The 21,904-nt window shown below is 42.6% G+C and overlaps 1 protein-coding gene across 1 annotated transcript in view; it reads right to left on the bottom strand.

The window, feature by feature from the left end:
* The window catches only part of TMEM163 (transmembrane protein 163), a 277,527-nt gene that overhangs the window by 76,901 nt on the left and 178,722 nt on the right, over nt 1-21,904 (bottom strand). Inside the window, exons 3-4 of the mRNA XM_068969547.1 lie at nt 19,176-19,219; nt 17,706-17,797 (exon numbers count right to left, since the gene is read on the bottom strand). Coding sequence (XP_068825648.1) covers nt 17,706-17,797; nt 19,176-19,219 — 136 coding nt within the window. The remainder of the gene's footprint in view (nt 1-17,705; nt 17,798-19,175; nt 19,220-21,904) is intronic.

The raw sequence follows: 21,904 nt of genomic DNA, 5'->3' as shown, positions 1-21,904 counted from the left end.
CTCACGTCCAACTCACACACAGCAAGCCCCAAGGGCTGTGCACTTCCTTCCCCAAAGTATTGGTGAGACTGGTCTTCAGGGATGGTCACATCATAGGGAATGGGTGGGACCACACACGCTGAAAATTACTCTTAAGTCATTTCTTTCTCCCAAGACATTGCATCAGCCCAATCTTTCTTCCCAAACTCCTTTGCTTTTAATAGAATGTGATATTTGCAAGATGCAGATTAGATAATAAGAAACTGTATTTGATCCTGAACGGGCTTGGCACTCCTTCCGACCATCACATTTCTGGAAATGCAGAATCGCAGGTTAATTATGCAAAGGGCAGACCTAGCTTTGTGTAGTTGATTGTTTGTAAGCCTGTCCCCGGGCTTTAGTTACTCATGATATTCGGGAAGACATGCAGACCTGCAGCTGGGCCCACACAGTGAGGGGTGCCTGGGGAATCCTGCCAGCTTGACATGCATATAAAGTAGGTGAGCTTACCAGCCCCTGCATATGTTCCTCATTCTCCCCTGCATTTGTGGCTGGCACCGTTTCCAATCACACTGGCCACTCCAAGACCTGCCAAGGTTACGAAGCAGGGGCAAACAACAGCCCCACCATACGTGAGGACTGACAGGTCTCCTGTGTAAGGCATGCTCTTGCCAATAGACCAGCATTCACCCGCATTCAGAAAACAGACTCGGCTAGGATGCACTACAGGACTTTTCAACTCACAGTCTGCCTCTCATTAAAGAAAAAAAGCACCCCATATTTCAGACACAAAGAGGTATGTACAGATTCACACACAAGCAGTAGATGGCATTATAGCTTACAACAGAAAAGCTGGAACAACTCCGATTTCTCAATAGAGTGCAAAATCAATCCTGGTATAGTCAACAACAAAACTCCATGAGGCCATGAAAAAGGGTAGGTTAGATCCACAGGTAGGGGATTTTAAAATGTCCTTGGGTTTTATGTTGAAAAAGGAGGAAAGTTCCAGAACAATATGTACAGATTCTATTTTCATTTACACCTAGTCATATATGTGTGTGTGTGTGTATGTGTAAAGCATATGGGTAGTGTATTATATTGTATTCACATAGAAAATATTCTGGAAAAACATACACACAACTGTTCAGTGTAATTCTCTTTTCAGGGGGAGAAAGAGGAAAGGATGAAAGTAAGTATGAATGAGACCAAGTTTCACTTTAAAATTTATATGAACTAACATTTTGTTTAAAAAAAAATATCAATCATTAGTTAGGGAGTTTGGGATCAATATGTAACACACTGCTGTATTAAAAGGGATAGCCAACCAGGACCGACTGTATAGCGCAGGGAACTCAGCTCAATGCTATGTGGCAGTCTGGGTGGAGGAGACTTTGGGGGAGAATTGATACATGTATGTATATATATATGTAAGGCTGAGTCCTTTTGCTGTCCACCTGAAACTATCACAACATTGTTAATTATCTATGCTACAATATAAAATAAATCTTTTTTAGTTCTCAAAAAAATGTTATGAATTGAAACGTAATTGACCCACAAATATGTGTATTTACAACTGGTGAAATGAACATAAATATTTTCATTTTTAAAGAAACAACAAACAGCTTCACACATTTATAAGAACGGCCAAATTTCTTTATGACAAACCACCTGAGCTCTCTGACATCAGTTCTATAATCAGATCAATTCACGCCCCTCCCAGCCGGCTTAACTTGCCCAAAGCTTCCCACTGCTCTTATCATCAAAATTTCTCCCAAGGGCCCCAAAGTCCTGTCCACCTCCTGGGTTCATCTCTCCTCCCACCTCCCACTAACTGGGTCCAGTCACAAGAACCTTTTTTTCTGACCTACAAACACACCAAGCTGGTTCCCACATTCAGGCCTCTGTTTGCAGCAATCACTCTGCCCAGAGATGTTTCTCTTCCAGGCCCTTTCCTGCCATCCGAAATACAGTTCTGGGACCCTCTTTGAACCCCAACTTCAGAGAAGCCCTTCACACATTCTCTGTCACAATACCTGGCTGATTTTTTTCATAGCTCTTACTTCTCTATACAATTACGTTACTCTCTGTCGCCTCCTTTTAGGTCCATTAGAGCGGAAGCGTGTTTGCCTGTTTCTTGGTTTTTCTCAAAAAGTACCTGGCCCCTGGTGTGCACTCAACAAATCATTGCTGAGTCAATGAGTACATATCAGAGTCAGGTGTTAGAAAATACGTCTCCTGATCAGGAAAACTGGACTTTTTCGAAACAAAGTTTGGAGTGGAGTATGTGTACTCAGTCGTGTCCAACTCTTTGCAACCCCGCTGACTGTGGCCCACCAGGCTCCTCTGTCCATGGAATTTTCCAGGTGAGAATACTGGAGTGGGTTGCCATTTCCTCCCCCAGGAGATGTTCCCAACCCAGGGATCAAATGCCCCTCTCTCGAGTCTCCTACACCGGCAGGTAGGTTCTTGACCACTGTGCCACCTGGGAAGCCCAAAGTTTAGTTCCTCACATATGAGGTGAACAAATAAATAATTTAGTTTAGCCTCACAGTTGACAGAACACATATCCGACCAGAAACCAGATGTCTAGATCATCACCCAAAAATGCAAATGAGCTACAGAATTCAAAAGAGGGATGAGGTTTAGAGTCACTCATACTTCACAGAAGTCTCTTTATTCATGAATCCTTCCTACACATACAGAAGTCAGGAAGGAGCCCTTCCAGGACCACCTTTCCTGAACTGTCAACCCCAGCAGCCAAAGGAGCCCTGAGGAAGAGCAGATACATAGCCAAATTGGTCTTAGCTGGAGCAAACAAAATGTTTACTCCATAGAAGGATAAAAGAGGGTATTGCAATATGCAAATATGTCATTTGTCCAATTTCCATCCATTCTTAGACAGGACTTGTCAACAGAGGCTCTGTACCACTACTATTTTTGAAGGGAATGTAATTTTAGACTCTGGTATATAACTTTACATCCTGGAAGAACTGCACCTTGGACAGTCTGGTTTTCCCATCATCTTGGCCTCACTCACCTTGGGAGAGGATGAGGATTTGAACTTTGATCTAAAAGTAGGTAAAGTCAAGCTTGTTTTTAGGGGGTGAATATTTGTTGGAAGGACTGATGCTGAAGCTGAGGCTCCAATAATTTGGCCACCTGGTGCGAAGAGCCAACTCACTGGAAATGACCCTGATGCTGGGACAGATTGAGGGCAGGAGGAGAAGGGGACGACAGAGGATGAGATGGTTGGATGGCATCACCGACTAAATGGACATGAGTTTGAACAAACTCTAGGAGACAGTGAAGGAGAGGTAAGCCTGGTGTGCTACAGTCCATGGGGTTGCAAAGAGTCAGACATGACTGAGTGACTGAACTACATCATCATCTTAAGTGTTCTTACTACAATAAAATAAAGATTGTTTTAAAGAATTTAAATTTATTAGTTTGATTGTTTTTAAGGATACATATAAAATGTTATGTATTTACTTATATATTATGTATACATGTATGTATATGTACATACACATGTATACACAGACAACATGTAACACTTTGACTCTTCAGAACACCCCTTCTTTTCATATTTTACTGGATACCCGCAAGGCAGGTATAAAGATTAATCTTTACCTAATAAATGAGGAAATAAAAGCAAAAGGGAGTTACATTATGTGTAGCAGAAACAGACCTGAAACATGGTTTTTGGGCCTCTTAAATTTGAAAGGTGACTTCTTTCTGAGCTGCTGGGAAAAATAAAGGAGATCCATTCACCAACCCTTTCCAACTCACTGTGAAGCCCTGAGACATCCCTGTGGGTGCTGATGAAGATTTGGGGTTGTTTCCAGCTGTTCTCTCCTGACTCCCGCTTACTTCAGGACCCAAGTCATTCCTGCCATCAGCACACAAGGAATCCACGGGGCTTCTCAGCCGAGCAAAATCTACAGGGAGCCATCTCAAAATGAAGGCAGCACCAGGTTTTGGAGTCCAGCAGGGCTTGGGGCAGATCATCAGCATACATCCCAGCTCTCCAACGCCGGGCAAGCGTTCCCTGACAGGCTATGAAAAGTCACAGCTGTATGTTTAGGGTCTATAGGCACTCAAAACACAGAATTTAAAAAGGAGAAGAATGGGAAGTTCTCCATTGCTACCAGATGGTGACACTATTGACATAACTGAAGAAAAATCTCATAAACCAGAAATGGGCTGGTCAACTAAGGAAACACAAAGAAAAATTAATCATGAAGACAAATATGGTAAATCCCTCCAAAGTGTGCTTTTCAAAGGAGACAGACTCTCAGCCAGTAGCCTGGTCTCAAAGGTGGTTCCTTTTAGTCCTGAATAGTATCTCTGCTGGTGGCACAGTTGGTAAAGAACCAATGCGTGAAATGAAAGAAAACTTGGGTTCAATCCCTGGGTGCAGGGGTGCAGGAGAAAATGACCCCCTCACTCCAGTATTCTTGCCTGGAAAATCCATTGAACAGAGGAGCCTGGCAAGCAGGCTATACAGTCCATAGGGTCACAGAGCGGGACACAACTGAGCACGTACTACAAAATATGTCGATATCGGGGTCTCAGAGCTCTATCCACTAAACACTGATCCATCTAACCCCTGCTTGTTCCGATGCCTGGGATTTCTACACTGGTCTACCTACAGGGACAAAGATGGAAAAAACCACTTGGATACCCAGACAAGGTCTTATGATGGAGACATTTTGCATCCACCGATAAACTGGCACCTTATTTTTACAGTCAGTTCTACAAGCTTGATTAAGCTGAGTCCCCTGTCCTTGTGCCATTAAAACCAAACCTCAGCCTGGAAGGCCAAAAGCCAGACTCTGCAGAGCCGGAAGGAGGCCAGAGGACATCATCAGTGGGATGGAGGACCTCTCAGAGGAAGGCTTCTCTGGACATAAGCCACCTGACTAGCAGGAGTAATGCAACTTCTAAAGGGTCTGTGGGAATCAAGACCAAGACTAAAACAAAGAAGAAAAGGGTGATTTTTCCAAAGCATGTGAACTCTCAAACATAAATCAAAACCACAAAGATATTACTCACACCCACTAGTATGGCGAGAATCAAAAAGACAGATAATAACAAGTGCTGACAAGGATATGGAGGAATTAGGACTCTCATAATTGCTGGCAGGAATGTAAAACGGTACAGCAATTCTGGAGAACAGTTTGACAATTCCTCAAATGTCACCATATAACACAGCAATTCCACTCCTAGGTATAAACCCCCTTAAAATGAAAACATGTCTCCATGCAAACATCTGCACAGGAATGTTCACAGCAGCATTATTCATAAAAGCCAAAATGTAAAACAACACATATGTCCATCAATGGAGGGAGGGATAAATTAACTGTGGCACATCCATACAGTGGAATATTTTACAGCAACGAAAAGGAAACACTGATACCCACTATGGTATGGAGATGTGGAAAATACTATGCTAAATGACAGACCAAGTAAGGGATGAAAACATGCTAAGTAAAGAACCACACAGGGTATGATTCCACTTACTTGAGAGGCCCTGGATGGGCAACCACAGGGGCAGACAGATCACAGTTGCCAAGGACTGGGAGAGGGGAAAGGGGATTAGGAGAGGTTGGAGTGGTAAAAGTTAAAAAGAATGAGGCTTCTTTGGGTGGTGGTAAAAACGTTCTAAAATTGATTATATTGATAGATGTGCAGAACTGCAAATATAGTAAAAGCCATTGACATGTACACTCCCAGTGCATAAACATGTATGCTGCTGCTGCTGCTGCTAAGTCGCTTCAGTCATGTCCAACTCTACGCGACCCCAGAGACGGCAGCCCACCAGGCTCGCCTGTCCCTGGGATTCTCCAGGCAAGAACACTGGAGTGGGTTGCCATTTCCTTCTCCAATGCATGAAAGTGAAAAGTGAGAAGTCGCTCAGTCGTGTCCGACTCTTAGTGACCCCATGGACTGCAGCCTACCAGGCTCCTCCATCCACTGGATTTACCAGGCAAGAGTACTGGAATGAGGTGCCATTGCATTCTCCTGACATGTATGCTGTGTGAACTATATTTTAATAAAGCTATTTTTAATATTTTTACTGAAGTATAGTTGCTGTACAATAACAGACAAGTTACAGGTGTATAATATAGTGAGTCACAATTTTTAAAGGTTGAGCTCCGTTTATAGTTACTATAAAATATTGGCTATCTTCCCTGTGTTGTACAATATATCCTTGTATTTTTTCTTTTTTATATATAATTTGTTTTATTGAAGTATAGCTGATTTCCAGTGTTGTGTTAATTTCTGCTACACAGCAAAGTGATTCAGTTATATAAATATATACCCTTTTCCATATTCTTTTTCATTATGGCTTATTACAGGATACTCAATACAGTTCCCTGTGCTAATACAGTCGGTCCTTGTTGTCTACTTTGTAGCTTACTTTATACCTAATGGTTTGTACCTCTTCCTCCCCACTCCTTTATTGCCCCCTTCTCTCTCTCCACTGGTAATCACTAGTTTGTTCTCTAGATCTCCAAGTCTGCTTCAATAAAGCCATTAAAAAAAACCCAAAAAACCTATCTCTATTTTGCCTAGAAAGCCTACTGTTAAAAATAACCCTATTTATCCAATACCTACTGTATGTAACAAGCAATACTATGACCAGAAACTTTACCTATATTATCTTACTGGCTCTTCATAACCATTTTATGAGGTGGGTAGAAACTATTCTCAATAAACAAAAACCCAAAAAACTGAAGTATCCCTTTAGCTGCTTTCTATTTAGTGATATGAAGAAGCCAAATCATATAGAGATGTTTGTAAAACCTGTGCTAATTAAAAGCTAAAAAGGGTATATCTATTTAGAGAAAGGAGACAGGGAGAAAAAAGTTACCAGAATTACAATCAAGGCAATTTCACTGACTGACTCCCCCCACCCCCCAACCCACAAAGGAAGGCTACATGAACTGTGCTGGGTGCTGGGTAGTATCATAGCTAAAAGCACCCTGTGACATTGACGGTGAGAACAACAGCACCCATAGGATAATCATGGCAGGGAAAACCAACAGAGAGGAGAGGAGAGCTTTATTATTTGTTCCCACACTGGCTTGCCTTTTATACTCCCCCAGAGGAAAAATAGTGAGCTTGATAGGATTACAAAACTAACACATGTACCTTGTAAAATATTTTTCAGAAAAATCAGAAAGCATAAAGAAGAAAGTCACCACCAGCTATCACCAACATCAACATTTTAGTGTTAACTAGTCATTAGTGGCAAGTACTATACAAAATTTAATTTTACATGTTCAACAGCTAACACACAGGACAAGCTCTAGAGACGGAAGGGAGAAGAAATACACATAAAAATTCTGACCCTGAACCTTCAAAGAAAACTGTGAAGGAACCAAGCCCTCAGAGTTTTCCTCTGAAAATAGGACTCCTCAGAGGAAGGAAAGTATGTACCAACGTCTCCTGCCAGCAAAGAGACAGGCCTCGTTCTCAAAGGCCTCAAACCTCCCCGCTTCAAAGAGGGCTCCTGAACTAAGTCCATTCACCTCCAAGAACAGGCAGTGGCTTAGGCTACCGCAGCCCAGAGTGGAAGATAAAGGGGTGACAGACAACGAGACTTTCAGGCCCAAATTTCCAAAGGTGACCACCTGAGGGTGAGACTAAACAGCAGACACCCACCCCGCAGCAGGCGCCAGAGAAGAGGCCACAGCTGTGGACCAACACGGGCTCCTACTCCTCGACGGCAAAGCCCTCAGCCCACGGTGCAGAAAGCCCTGCTCAGCTGCCAGCTGGGCCTGAAAACAGCAACCGAAGCTGCAAAGAGCATGGCAGCTAAGGCGAATGATCCTCATTTGCAAGGCTTTTCAGATACCAAGGGCTACAGGGCCTGTCATGGCCGTCCTTTGCCAGGTGACCCAGGACATGACCACCTGCTCCTGGGAGAGCCACTCCAGTCCTTAGCCTTTCCCAAGGTGGCCTGGGCAGTTTATCCTTGTCTGGCCAACTGCCAACCATCTCACCGCCACACACAGAACCAAAGCCCAGGACGGCACTTCACGTTGCCTAATTTTATAGTTCTTAATTCCACTTTCCCTCTCCCTCCATTTATTTTAGGTTGCAGTTAATTGCTAGCAAGGGTCGTTTCTGGGGGTGGAAGGGATTTTTTTTTAAAGTGGTATAACTAAGACACACAAATGTTCATTTGGAGCGGCAGGGTTGCATAATGGAGACATGCAAATGTCCAGGCAAGCAAGACCTAGGTTCAAACCCCAGGTGCATCCATTTACCAGCCATGAGCCTTCAGAAGCAATATTCGCCATTTCTATTGTGTTAAATAATATCTGTACCTAATGCACATCCTGGCATACCTGGCACAGAGCAGGTGCTCAGGGAATATTTATTATCCTCTTAATAAAGGCTATGAAAATTTTACATAAGATGAAGCAGTTCCACTGGGTGATCTTATTTGCAAAGCAGAAATAGAGACACAGAGAACAGATGTATGAACACCAAGGGGGAAAGGCAGGGGTGAGAGGAACTGGCAAACTGGAACTGACACATACACACTATTGATACTATGTATAAAACAGATAACAAATGAGATATATGTTCCATCTATCTGTAAAATAGTTAACAAACTTCTAGCACAGAGAACTCTACTTAATGCACTGTGGTGACTGAGTGGGAAGAAGTCCAAAAGGGAGGGGATGCGTGTAAGTGTACGGCCGACTCATTTTGCTATACAGTGGAAACTAACACAACACTGCAAAGCAACTATACTCCAATAAAAATTAATTTAAAGAAAGATGCAGTATGGCAAAACCTATACAGTATTGTAAAGTAAAGTAAAAAGAAAAAAAGAAAAAGAAAACAAAATGCCAAACCAAAAAAAATAAAAAATAAAAAAATAAAAGGCAATCGGATAACCAAGGAAAAAAAAAAAAAAAAAAGAAAGATGCAGGGGTTCCATAGCTCAATTTTTTATTTCACAACTCTTTAACCAGCACCTACTAAATGCCAGGCATTGTTCTAGGAGATAAAAAGAACAAGACAGTTAAGGAACACCCTTGTTTTTGTGAGTATAAAATCTTGCGAGGGTGATGGACGATAAACAAATTTACTAATACATCTATTAAATATATCATAGGTAATTAGATTTATGAAAGAAAAAAATATGGCACAGCAAAAGAAAGAAAAATAATTATGAGTGATGGTGGCCAGAGCAAGAAGGAAGTTGTACTTCCTCAGTCACCAAAGTTCTAGCAACCAGAGTCTGGGCAATGTCCCAAAACAGAAATAAAAGAATTTTAATCCTATTCGAAATTCTGGCAACCCATTTTCCAAAAGAAATACAAATGCCAAAAACACATATGCGAATATGCTCAGCTAGACTGGTAACTAACATTTTTTTAAATATACTTTAGCATAGAGAATGCAATTTTCCACCTGGACAGAGGGCTATGATCAAAAAGAATGAGAACACAGTGCTGGCAAAAGTGAGTAAACACACATCCTTACCCCTGCCAGTGGGAGTGTAAATCAGTATGACCTTTTTGGAGCATAGTTTAACACCAGGTATCACAATTGTAAGTTAGCATATTATTTGACCCAGATGCCTAGTAATTTATCCTTAAGAAATAAGAGGACAAGCATAAAAATAAAAATGTGTAAGGACAGTTATTTCAGGTTGTTTCTAACCCCAAGACTTTGAAAACAACCCATGTCTTCAGTAGAAAATTGCTTAAACAAATTATGTTAAATCCATACATAGAATACTGCATAGCTATAAAAAAAATAATATATCTCTGTCCTAAGATGAAAAGATGTTCAAAACATGGTGGTAGCAGAGAAAACCCAGTTTTCAAAGGGGTAAATATAGATCATCTCAATATGGGGGAAAAAAAGGATGTATATGTAACCATGCACGTGAGTGCTTTAGTGCACACACACGCCAAACACACACACACACCATCAAAATGTTAGCTCCAGGGGGTCCTGTAGCTAGTAAGTTTTATTGTATTTGTGCCACTGGAAATTACCTCAGCCTTTTACAATGATCATGTATTGCTTTGTCCTGTTTCAGACTTTGGGGGAGGTGGGGGTGTGGAGTGTATGGGATGAAATCAGGAATAATCTTTTATCACTTCACTACACGGCTACCCCATAGCTCAAGGCTGACAGCAACTTTCTACATATGCCAAACTATGTATTTGAGTTGTTCCCATTTTTCTTTGCAGAGTCTTTTATTCCACACTCTTGAAAAGGAAAACAAAACAATAGAGAAGACAATGAAAAACTATCCCAGTATGACTGGAAAAAAAAAAATTCAAAACTGTCAAGATGGAACATAATGATCTGACATTTTTGAGCATATATTGACATCACATTCAATATCGTGTTTAAGCTTCATCTCAGTGACCTTTGGTAGCTATCATGGCCCTCCCCCTTTCACACAAGAGAAAACTGAAATTTCAAAAGATGCATGCGTCACTGAAGCTCAGAGCAAAGGAGTGCAGGCCTGATAGAGAACTCTTCTCAGGGAGCATATTAGTTTCCCGAGTTGCTGTTATCGAAGCACCACAAACCAGGGGGCTTAAAACAAAAGAAACTTATTGTCTGACAGTTTTGGGGTCTCAAAGTCCTGAAATCAAGGTGTTTGCAGGCCCACACTCTCTCTGAACCCTACAGGGCAGAAGGCTTCCTTGCCTCTGCCAGCTGCTGGGGTTTACTAACAACGCTTGCTCCCCTTAGCTCTGAACTCTGCCTCACTGTCACATAGCCATTCTCTCCTTGAGTGCCGCTGTCTCTGTGTGTCCACTCTTCTCACAAGGACCCTAATCTTACTGGATTCAGACCTCGTCTAACTTACTGACATCTGCAAAGATCCTGTTTTCCAATAAGGTATCATTCTGTGGTACAGGGAGTGAGAACGTCAACATCTTTCAGTGACACACAATTTAACTTGTAACAGGAATCAAACCTACCCTCCTTCTTCTAATATACATCCTGCCCACTGCATAACAACCCATCAATATCATGTCTATGTCTGGCAGGTTTCATATGTTCTTTTCCTGACAGTGGAACGCAACTCCCTTCTGCCTTCAGGCAAGACTAAACCCAAATTCTTTCAGGCAGATGAATAAGCTCATGTCCTGCTATCAAGGCCCTCCCTTCTACATTAGCTCTCATCAGTCACAGAGGGCATCTCCGAAGTTATTTATTTTTCTAGTTCAAGGTCTGCTCTTGAGCTAAAACACACTCAAGAGCTTTGTAAAGTTAAGAGCACTAGACAAATGTGGGGGAAATGCAATTCGCCTTCCCAGAGCCCTCAGTTTATGATCAGATAGGATGCTCCCTGAGAAGGTGGGGTGGGGGGATGTGGTACTATTTTATGTTCCTGGTACAACACTCGCCTTTGCAATCCACTTAGACCAGATGCCAAAAGCAAATTACCAATCCATCCTTTCTTGACGGCATTGGTTTTCTTTTTCATTTTCTGGCACTGGCTTCAAAACCAGCAGGGATGCTACTGAAACCAGGAATCAAAAGACTATCAAGCTATCCTGTCAACTGGCAGTTTTCAGGCCAAGCAAAATGAAAAGAGAAACAGAGTGAATACCCTGCCTCCTTGAGAATCAGCGTGTCCCAGCTTCTTCACAGGAGAAGACACACAAAAGATTCTGTCTCAGAATACTTCTCCATTCCTCTCACATCTGCCTCCCGAAATGCTGCAGAGCATAATGCCATTTGGAGGTACATTTGGCACAAGAGAACAACCTCCCAGGCTGCGTTTTTGCTTCATTGTAGCAGGATGAGAAGCCTGTAAAGGTGCACAGCCTCCCATATGCCTCCACCTCTCCATCTCAGGGAGCTGATGGATAAATGGCCCAAACAGACAGCTGGCACTGGGGCACCTTCAGGGGGCCTCCCACCTGTGCTGCAATCATATGCAAAATGTCACCGGCCCCCAGCGAGCATCAAGCTGTACCTTCCACGGCAAGCATCCTGATGGCCCTCCACAGCAGACGGCAGCGGGAGGCTGTGATACTTCCCATGGACTTACACGGTACCCAGGGCTGGGCATGGCTAAGAGAGGCGTGAAATTCTCCATGTCTTCCAACCTTGCCAAGTTCCTCCTGCACTAATTTCCCCTACACCCTCTGCCTCCATCACCTCCTCCCCGCCATATCTTCCTCTCATTTCCAAATTCCCTGGACACTGATTTATTAACAACTTTGTTGGTTTTTTTTTAATAGATTAAAAATGATGCTGTGATGCAGGAGACCCAGGTTCAATTCCTAGGTCAGGAAGATCCCCTGGAGAAGGAAATGGCAACCCACTCCAGAATTCTTGCCTGGAAAAACCCATGGACAGAGAAGCCTGGCAGGCTACAGTCCACAGGATCGCAAGAGTTGACACGACTTAGCGACTAAAACACCACAAAAATGATCAAACTAGTTAAAGAGGCTTTGTTCAACATGGTAGCCACTAGCCACAGGTATGACTATTTAAATTAATTGACATTAAATAAAGTTTAACATCCAGATCATCCATCATTCTAGCCATATGTCTAGGGCTCAAAGGTCACATGTGCCTAGTGGCTACCATACTGGACAGTACAGAGAACATGCCCATGATCACAGAGAGTTCAATGCACAGCTGTGGTCTAAAGGATACAAAGAAAGTGTCTGCCCTCTTTTTCTGTCCCCAGTCCCCCTCCCAGAGGCGACCCTGCTGCCAGTCTCCTTTGTGTGCTCACAGAAGTAAAAAAACATATGTCCAAACAGTCTGTGTGGATGCAAATCTCATTTGTTAAAACCAAAGAGAAAAGACATTAAGCACGATTTGGTTCCAGGCTTTCCTCACTTAGTGAACCTCAGAGATGACAATGTAAGTGTACAAAGAGCGCTGCATTCTTTTGTGTGGCCTCACAGCCCACAGTCACCAGGACAACCGTCACCACCCCACCCTATAAGCACACTCCTGGGTGCCCTCCTGGGTGGCCCTGCTCTTTTCCTCACTAACACGTTCATCCTTTTCCCAGTTTCCACCTACCCAGACTTTTCTGCCTCTTTCCCTAATGAAACCTGGCTGAGACAGAGCAAGATGAATATGTAAATATGGTATCATTCATATGTGGAATCTAATTATTTTAATGACACAAATGAATCTATTTATAAAATAGACACACAGATTTCAAACATAAACTTATCAAAGGGGAAATGTGGTGGGGGGAGGGGTAAGTAGGTTATCAGCCACCTACCTCAGCCACCCACTCCCACCCTAAATCCACACCAATAAATGAACCACTTGCGAAATCCTGGTTCTTAGCATCCCATTGTCAAGACAGTGCCCCACACCAACAGCCACCAACAGAAGTGGGGTTCTAATCCAACACGACTACTCACTCACCTTGTCTGGTCCTCCCTCCCAGCCCTCAGCCAGCTGGATGTCCTGGTATGTTCTCAGAAGCCCTCCCTTGCCCCTGCTTCTATCAGGGTCTCCTGTTGAAAACCCTGACAACATGTAAGCCAGACGGTTCGCTTTCCCCATGTACATATTCCCTGTGACAAGATGGTAACCGATTAAACTTGGAGCTTTTCAAAATAGATAACTAGTTGGTGGAATTACAAAAGGGAGCAACTGCTATGGCAAAACAGTATGGAGGTTTCTTAAAACATTAAAAATAGTCCTACCACATGACTCACCAATCTCACTTCTGGGTATATTTCCAAAAGAATTGAAAGCAGGGTCAATGAAGAGATATTTGTACATCCATGCTCACAGTTCATTATTTATTAAGGCTGAGGGGAAAACAACCCACATGTCTATTGGTTGATGAAAGGATACACAAAATATGGTCTATACATACAGTGGAATATTACAGAGCCTTCAAAAGGAAAGAATCTCTGACACATGCTATAACATGGATAAACCTTGAGGACATCATGCTAAGTAAAATAAGCCAGTCACAAAAGGACAAAAACTGTATGATTTCATTTATATGAGGGACCTACCTAGAGTCATCAAATTCATAGAGACAGAAAGTAGAAGGGCGGTTACCAAGCTCTGGGGGAGGCGTAATAGGAAGCTGTGTAACGAGTATGGAGTCTCAATTTGCGACATCTGCTCACAACACTATAAATACACCTAACACTGCTGAATTGTAAACTTAAAATATTTAAGATGGTAAATATGATATGCTTTTCCCCACAATAAAAAAGTGTGACACAAAACAAAGCTTATTGGCACTCTGCTCTGTGGCGGTGCTAAAGGCACGCTCTCGCCCTCTGAGTATCAAACACCCATCACACCCACAGTCAGTGCACACAGTCATCAGGCGGAAGGCTGAGCAGGGTTTCTATCACTTTGCATTGGCAATTCCAAGCTCAAGATTCACTCTGAAGCTTAGAAATAAAAGAGGGAAAGTTAGAAGAGTTAACTAAGGACTGGTTGGATATGTCCTCATTTTCTCAAAACTTATTCTCCAGCAACTAACTGAAAACCAGTAGTTTTTCTAGCTATGCCCCTTATAATTCATTCATGCTCATTAATATGCAGACACCAGTTTCTCAGCTGGCAGTGATTTCATGAATTTTTAATTTACATGGGATGAGCCAGGGATTGAAATCTAAACTAAACCAACAATACAGAGGATTCTGAGTGTTGTTTTAATTTCTAGATTAAGAATCTCCAAATGAATCCATGGGCATCATCACGTGGAACAATCATCCGGGAATTATCAAAGCAAATTGGTGAGTTTCTGCCTTATGGGTATTATCAAAGACACACTTTTAAGGGTATATATTTGGGGATCGTTAAAAACAGTGAAACCAATGACATTTCTTATCATCAATCAATGTTGGATAACATGCTGGCCACCTGGTAAACGTTCACCGAGATCCCAACACTATAGAAAAGCCACAATAATTTGTGGCTTTGTGACTAATATGTAAGAGACTCACTTTAGCATAAAGGAAATCAGATATAAAAAGCAAATTAGAAAACAGAAATTGAGAAACAGTGAACACAATTCCTTCTAGAATTGCAAATCAAATTCTGGATTATTGATTCTAAAATAAGCAAGGCAGACGGAAGAGCTTTCTTTTCAGAGGGCAAGGCCCAACAGAAATATAATACATGTCCCATATGTCATTTTAAATTTCTAAAAGCCACATTAAGAATGTAAACAGAAGTAAAATTGTAATAGTTTATTTAACCCAATATATCCCAAATATTCTTATATCAACAAGTAATCCATATTGTTTTCTAAACATTAATAAAATGTTTGTATTCTTTTTTCTTACATCTTCGGGATTTGGTGTATATCTTATTAACCTCTGTTAACAGTGTATTGGTGTGTGTATTAACCTCTCAGGAGCAGCCACATGTAAATGCTAAAACAGCCTCTAGTGGCTGCCCTATTGGTAACAGAACTATGGATCCAAAGAATGTGTTCATCTGACAGGACAGGGACTAGCTCTTGAAAGTCGAGCATATCTCTATACTTCACTCTCTAGACTGTTCTTACTGTATTCCTCAAAGACCAATCAGCAACATCCTGGGTAGATGCATTCACTGTTCCTTTGGCTAGACAGCTGGTAATTCAACTTTGATCACTATGGAACCATCAGTATCTTTTGCAAAATCAGTTTACTACTATCGCTTCTTGATTTTTCCAACCAGTAAACTGACTCACTTTTTCAAAATTTCACTTTATCCTAAATAACATCATCTATGATGTCACAGATTTGATATTTTAATTATATTTCTTAAAAGGGCCAATTTAACACTTAAAAGCAGCTTTAGTGCTCTATCTCAAGCCAACAACTAAACTAAAATTGGCTCTCATTTGCGAGTCAGTTTTGGCATCATCTTTCCATCTGGCACAAGCAACCTCAGATATATTACTATTTCCTGAGTCCCCTGACACTCAACATTTATACGGCTGAGTGTGACACAGCATCTCCCTCAAGAGTACCTCTTGTCTGGGCACCACCACCAGCAACAGGGCTTTTCCTCGTTTGTATTCAGCTGTCCAAAAGCTATAGAAGTAGAGTAAAGCTCTTGCTCTAATGACAAGCCACGGTGACTCAGTCTCAGGGGAACCCCCTTAATAATGATGGCAGCTAAAGTTTACTGAACTACATGCCAGACACTGTCATAAGTTTATATATATAATATGGTATTATATCATATATCATGATGATTAGTATCTCACTCACATAATTGTCAAATACCTGCTTTTTTCCAGATAAGGAAACAAAGCATAGAGCAGTTAAGATAGCTTCCCATGGTCACAAAGCTGACAAGTTGTGGAGCTGAGATTCAAAGTCAACAAATCTGACCTTGGAACCTGGGAATTACCAAGAATATAAAAAATGGAAATTGAAAAAGACATGCTTTATGGTCACAAACACAAGTACTTCAAAGACAAATAATCAACCAAGAAACGCGGAGACCGAGGAAGCAATATTTTCTAATACACAGAAGGACAGAAGACAAGTAGAATAATTTAGAACGCTTTCAAAATGTCCTCTGTAAATCACAGTGGAGAACACATCTTACTTAAAAAGGAAGGGAAAACAAGCATGAAAATTCAAAGGAACAAAAATTTTGGTAACACAAAGAGAAGGAAGATGGAAGGATGAATGTTAGATGGATTTGGAACAGGAGGGAAGGAGGCAGGGCATGACCTTTAAAAGAATGACATGGGCACATGTCATAGGATATGGGCATTGGGCACTGACACAGGACATGTCAAAAAGTGGTTAGAGCCAACTAGGTCCAAGATGGTGAAGAGCCAATGCCGAGTGGACCTGAAGCCTCATTATACATACGCTCATTGTTAATACACGAACAAGCTAAATGACGTACCCGCCAATGTCATGACAGTTCTGAGGCAAACCATGAAAGGCCAAAAAGTAGGTGGTGGCCCTAGTTCTAGAAATCCTTGTCCCTTCTCCAAGCTAGTTGGAGTAATCCTCCTATTCATTAGTCTATGAAATTATCCAGCCCATAAAACTAACCACCCCAGGACTTCCCTGGTGGTCCAATGGCTAAGACTGCATGCTCCCAATGCAGGGGACCCAGGTTTGATCCCTGGTCAGGGAACTAGATTCCACATGCCACAACTAAGTTGTTTTAAAAAAAGGAAACAACTAGCCACCTCATATTTCAGGATCTCTCGCCTTCCGAGATGGCCCACACTGTCGTCTGTGGAGTGTGTTTCTCCCACGGCCACTCTAGCCTTTTGAGACAGACCACATTCTGTCTATGGAATGTGTATCTCTCTAAATAAATCCACTTCTTAGCTGTCACTTTGTGTCTCTTACTAAATTCTTTCTGTGCTGAGCCATAAAGAATCTGAGCTTCACTAAGTCCTGAGACTGAGTGTATGATTTCAATTAAGACAGTGGGTTCAAGTCCCAATCTGAGCTGTGCAGTTTCAGATTGATCGATGAATAGATGAATGGATGGACAGACAAATAAGCACACAAACATTCACTCCAGGCTCAAGAGCAGAGAACAGGGAAAATTAGAAGGGCACACCCCATCTCTCTGAGCATCCCAGCAGGGGCCAATCATATACGTGATATCACACCAGCCACTCTCAAAGGCAATTTGGGGACCTTATTCTCATCACTGTACCAAAGCTGCAAGGTGAGCCATGCTGACAGCCTGATTACGTGGCAAGGGTTCTACAAAGTGAAAGAAGATAAAAATCCACTTACATGTACTCCCTATGGGCAGAGTGTACAGCGGCCGCGTTGCTATAACGCCATAGGACAATTGCTGATGACAGGACATCGAGGATGGCATCAAACTAGAAGGAGGAGACACAGCGTTAGTGGTTTTCCAGAGTTAATAGGTCACAACCGTGAAGACACATGGCAATTGTTCTGTGACTTGGAACAGCTGAACCAGTGACCTCAGAGCAAAGAGGCTTCACATCATTACAATGCTGGCCACTCAGCATCCTCAAGGTGGAGCTCCTGGGAATTCTAAGTCAGGGCACCCAACACGCCCACGTGGTGCTAGGGTCGTGGCTCCTCCTGGTCGCTTGCTGCCAGGGGTACGGGGAGAGCCACACTCTATGTGCGCTGAGCTCTGCTCCAGGGGCCCCTGACTGCCAGCATGCTGGCGATGGGGGTGGGGTGCTGACACTTATGACACATGTGAAATTGGTCTCCCCAGGGCAGGCAAGATTATTTCAGCATTTTCCTGTACATCCCAAGCAAAGGATTTGGCCCAAGGACTCTGTGTTTCTGGCTCTCAATAGGACTGTTCTACCTGGGGTCCAGGAGTGAGGGTGGGGTCACCCAGGGTGCTCCATGAAGTCTGCCAACACTGTGAAATTGGATACAAAAACCAATGCATTTGTTCGAATGAACAAGTGAATGTGTAAGAAGAGAGTGAAGAAAGGAGGGGAAGGAGAGAGGAGTGTGAGTGAGAGAGGTGGGCAGAGTAGGAGGGTGACGTGTGCGTAATTTCTGGAGAGACAGTCCACACCTTTCAAAAGATTCTGAAAAGAATCTGCCAGCCTCAAAACAACAGGAAAAGTGGCTTTGGGAACAGGAACACACACCATCAGGTACAGGAAGCCCTGAAGCAGGAGAGCTGTTGAAATGAGCTTTCTTTGCATGAGTCACCTCACCCCAACACACTTCTCGTCTGGAAAACTACAAGCACTAATGCTCTCTTGAAGATGTGGGGAGACTTGACCCAAGTTTTCAGTATCTGAGACCCATCTTCTCTAACTAACTCCCATCAGGAAGTAGGTTCAGAAACCAGGGTACCCCTAGTCTGGCTGAAGACTGACATTCTATTGACGGCAGCCCCATCTTAACTCACATCACCTTTGCCCACACCAGCAAATGCTTCACTTCAGTATGTGCCCATTTTCAAACCTACAGCCTTAAGTGGCTGGGGAAAGGGCTAAACCCTTTAAAAAAAAAAATCCTCTCAAGGATTTGCAGAAAACATGGTGGCCCTGATCAGCTGTTGAGAATTATACACTGTTGTTGCAGTTTATTTCTATCAAATTATAATTGTTTGTAGAAGTGACTTCCATAAAAGGTATGTTTGTCATGCTCTCTCTCTCATCTGCTAACCACCCTCTTAAACCAGAGGCCCCAGCATGAGATTTGTGGGCCCGGGAGAAACGTGCAAAACTTCATAAAAGTACATTTCAGGTTACTTACTGCAAACCCAAAAGCAGAGGCGCTGTACCTCATAACGGAGACAGCTAAAAAGAAAGAAAATAGTATTCAGAATATTTTAAGATCTTGTGAATATTTTCTCTCATTTGTGAGAGTATCCATATATTTGATATGGCCTTTTAAACATAACTGGAAAAGTTCTATGAGAATGAATTTAAAAATTAACTGTACTTGTCATATCTGAGAATTAAAAAAAAAAAAATTCAAGAGTGATATGAAAAGATTCCAGACTTCACTTTCAAGGATCTCCCTTCCCAGTGTATCCTGAAGCACCAAAGGGCCAGCTTCTGAATGAAAACGCTCAAGTGATTGTCAATCAAATGACTGCTGAGACTCAGAATTTAACAACTGGGAATAGAGGGCTAGGAACCATATTAAACTTTGAAAGTGAAACTGTAACCATCTGAACTGTTCTCATAATAAGGTATTTACTGATACACACACCATTGCTAGCACAATTGGAAAAAAATCTCTTGCCCTCCAGAGCTTAAAATCCAGTGTGGACCTCAATAAAACTGTTTAGGAAAATAAGAATAAATTATCTTAAACAAGAGATGTCTACAAAAGTAGGTGCCACAATTATAATTAAGACATATTTCATCCATACTCAAAAACCAATCTACCTTTTGGGGGGCAAGTCGATTGGGTAGCACTTTTGTCTGATTCTGTGATCTGTTCTGTGCCAAAACCATGTACAGCTTCCAAGACAGTTCTCAATTTGACTTAATAAGGCAAGGTTCCAGGCAAAAGCCGTATTAAACAAGCACATGCCCACTCACTAATAAAGAATGAAACCCAACCCTGAGGGTCAGCAAGGCTGTGAAGTGGATTGTTCCAGGCACAGGTGTTACAAGCACTCACTCAAGGAATAAGGAAGGCGTGGATACAGAGCATGGAAGTCAGCATCCCTTTGGACTCCCACTCAACTCAGCACATGTCCCTTCTCTGAGAGCTGCTCTATGCTTACCCACATGGACCCCAGGCAGCCATACTGGGCTTTGTACTCCTGCCCTCAGCCACAGGGTGGGGGGGTGGGGGGGGACATCCAACCCAGGGCAACCCAAACATGTTTCATTTTCTATGTATAAGGAATTCCTCTGTGTAGCAGAAACAGAATCTAAGAATTTTATTGTTATAAAGGATGTAGCTGATAAATACACCAAGAACTCACTTCTCCCAACTCTGACCAAGTTCCTGGTAGACCTAATCTAGTATGTCAATATACCTATCTTCTTTGCCTAGCAACAATTTGATGGATTTTTGAATGCTGCTGTTGTCGTTCAGTGACTAAGTCATGTCCAACTCTTCACAACCCCAGGGACTGTAGCCCGCCAGGCTTCTCTGTCCATGGAATTTCCCAGGCAAGAATACTAGAGTAGGTTGCATTTCCTTTCCCAGGGGATCTTCCCAACCGAGGGACTGAATGAGTCTCCTGCATTGGCAGGCAGATTCTTTACCACTGAGCCACCAGGAAAGCCCCTTTGAATGTTATAAGCAACCAACTGCTGACTTGATTTTTATAGATAATTGGGACACGTGATTGGCAAGTGTTCTAGTAAAGTTTCCAACTAAAAATTAAACGAATAATTGAGACTGGGATTCTCGTTGGTCAATGTACCCTGTTGGAATTGAAACTTGGAAACTTCAGAGCTAGGGTTGGCCATGGTTTGTTACACAGATTGAGGAGCAGAGAGACAGGCATGGGGTATAAACACAGGCTCCTCTGTCCGTGGAATTTTCTAGGCAAGAATGCTGGAGTGGGTTGCCATTCCCTTACTGTCTGAGATACCAGGGTAGATTAAATAGAGTGGGTATTTTACCTAATATGGGGTCAAGGAATTGGCAGGTTTACATCAGGAGGCTCATGGCAACAGTTGCTATGGAACCTGGTTAATTCCAGAGATTTTTGTCCTGTGACCTTGCTATAGGTCTCCACACCTGTGACACTGACATAGGGCTCCACAAGTGACAGATTTCAAAGTTGACACCCACCTGATTTTATTAAGAAACACAAGGAACCTTGTCTCAGAGACTCTAGAATCCAGCAAAGGATACAGCCACTGAAGGGGATTTCCCTGACTCCATGGCAGTCAAGGCCCATGATATCATGTACTTTCAGAACTATACTAGAAAATCCTGCTCGTGTGGCTTAAGCCTGCCCAGTGGATGAATCACTGATAGGACAAGTGAAATCTTCATGTTGTTCTACACCCCCATGCATCAAGGAAAATGGGAGCAGGAGGGCTCCAGGACCACCTAGAGTCCAGAGGAGAAGGCAGGCATTCCCATGTCCCATTTACTTCTAAATTGGTTCCATCTAATTTTCTAGATGAGAAAGGCTGAAGATTGTGTGGGGAACTGAGGGTGCACTGAAGGGCCCTCCACTTGGCCACAGCTCTGGCAGCTGTCCTGTGGGAGCAATCCCCAAGCTTTTGCGATGACAGAACAGCAAATAGTCGTTAGCACAGGACCCAGTGGAAGAGATCAGTCAGCTTTTTAGGAGTTTCAGAAGAGTAAATGACTTGGTGGGGGTGGGAGTGTGGGGAGCCATAACTGGACAAGACATACTCTAGTTCTGGGATAAGAAGGGCCTCAAAGGTGGGACTAGTTTAGACAGCCCCTGCTCCCACAGAAAGAGAGCCACCTGTGGGGTTTTCATCATGGCATTTTCAACCTCCCTCACACTCGGAACGAGTTCCATTTGAAGAAGT

The sequence above is a fragment of the Capricornis sumatraensis genome, chromosome 3, assembly GCF_032405125.1.
Source record: "Capricornis sumatraensis isolate serow.1 chromosome 3, serow.2, whole genome shotgun sequence".
Classification (NCBI taxonomy): domain Eukaryota; kingdom Metazoa; phylum Chordata; class Mammalia; order Artiodactyla; family Bovidae; genus Capricornis; species Capricornis sumatraensis.
The sequence above is the reverse complement of the archived record's forward strand: the minus strand, read 5'-3'. Positions and strand labels throughout refer to the sequence as shown.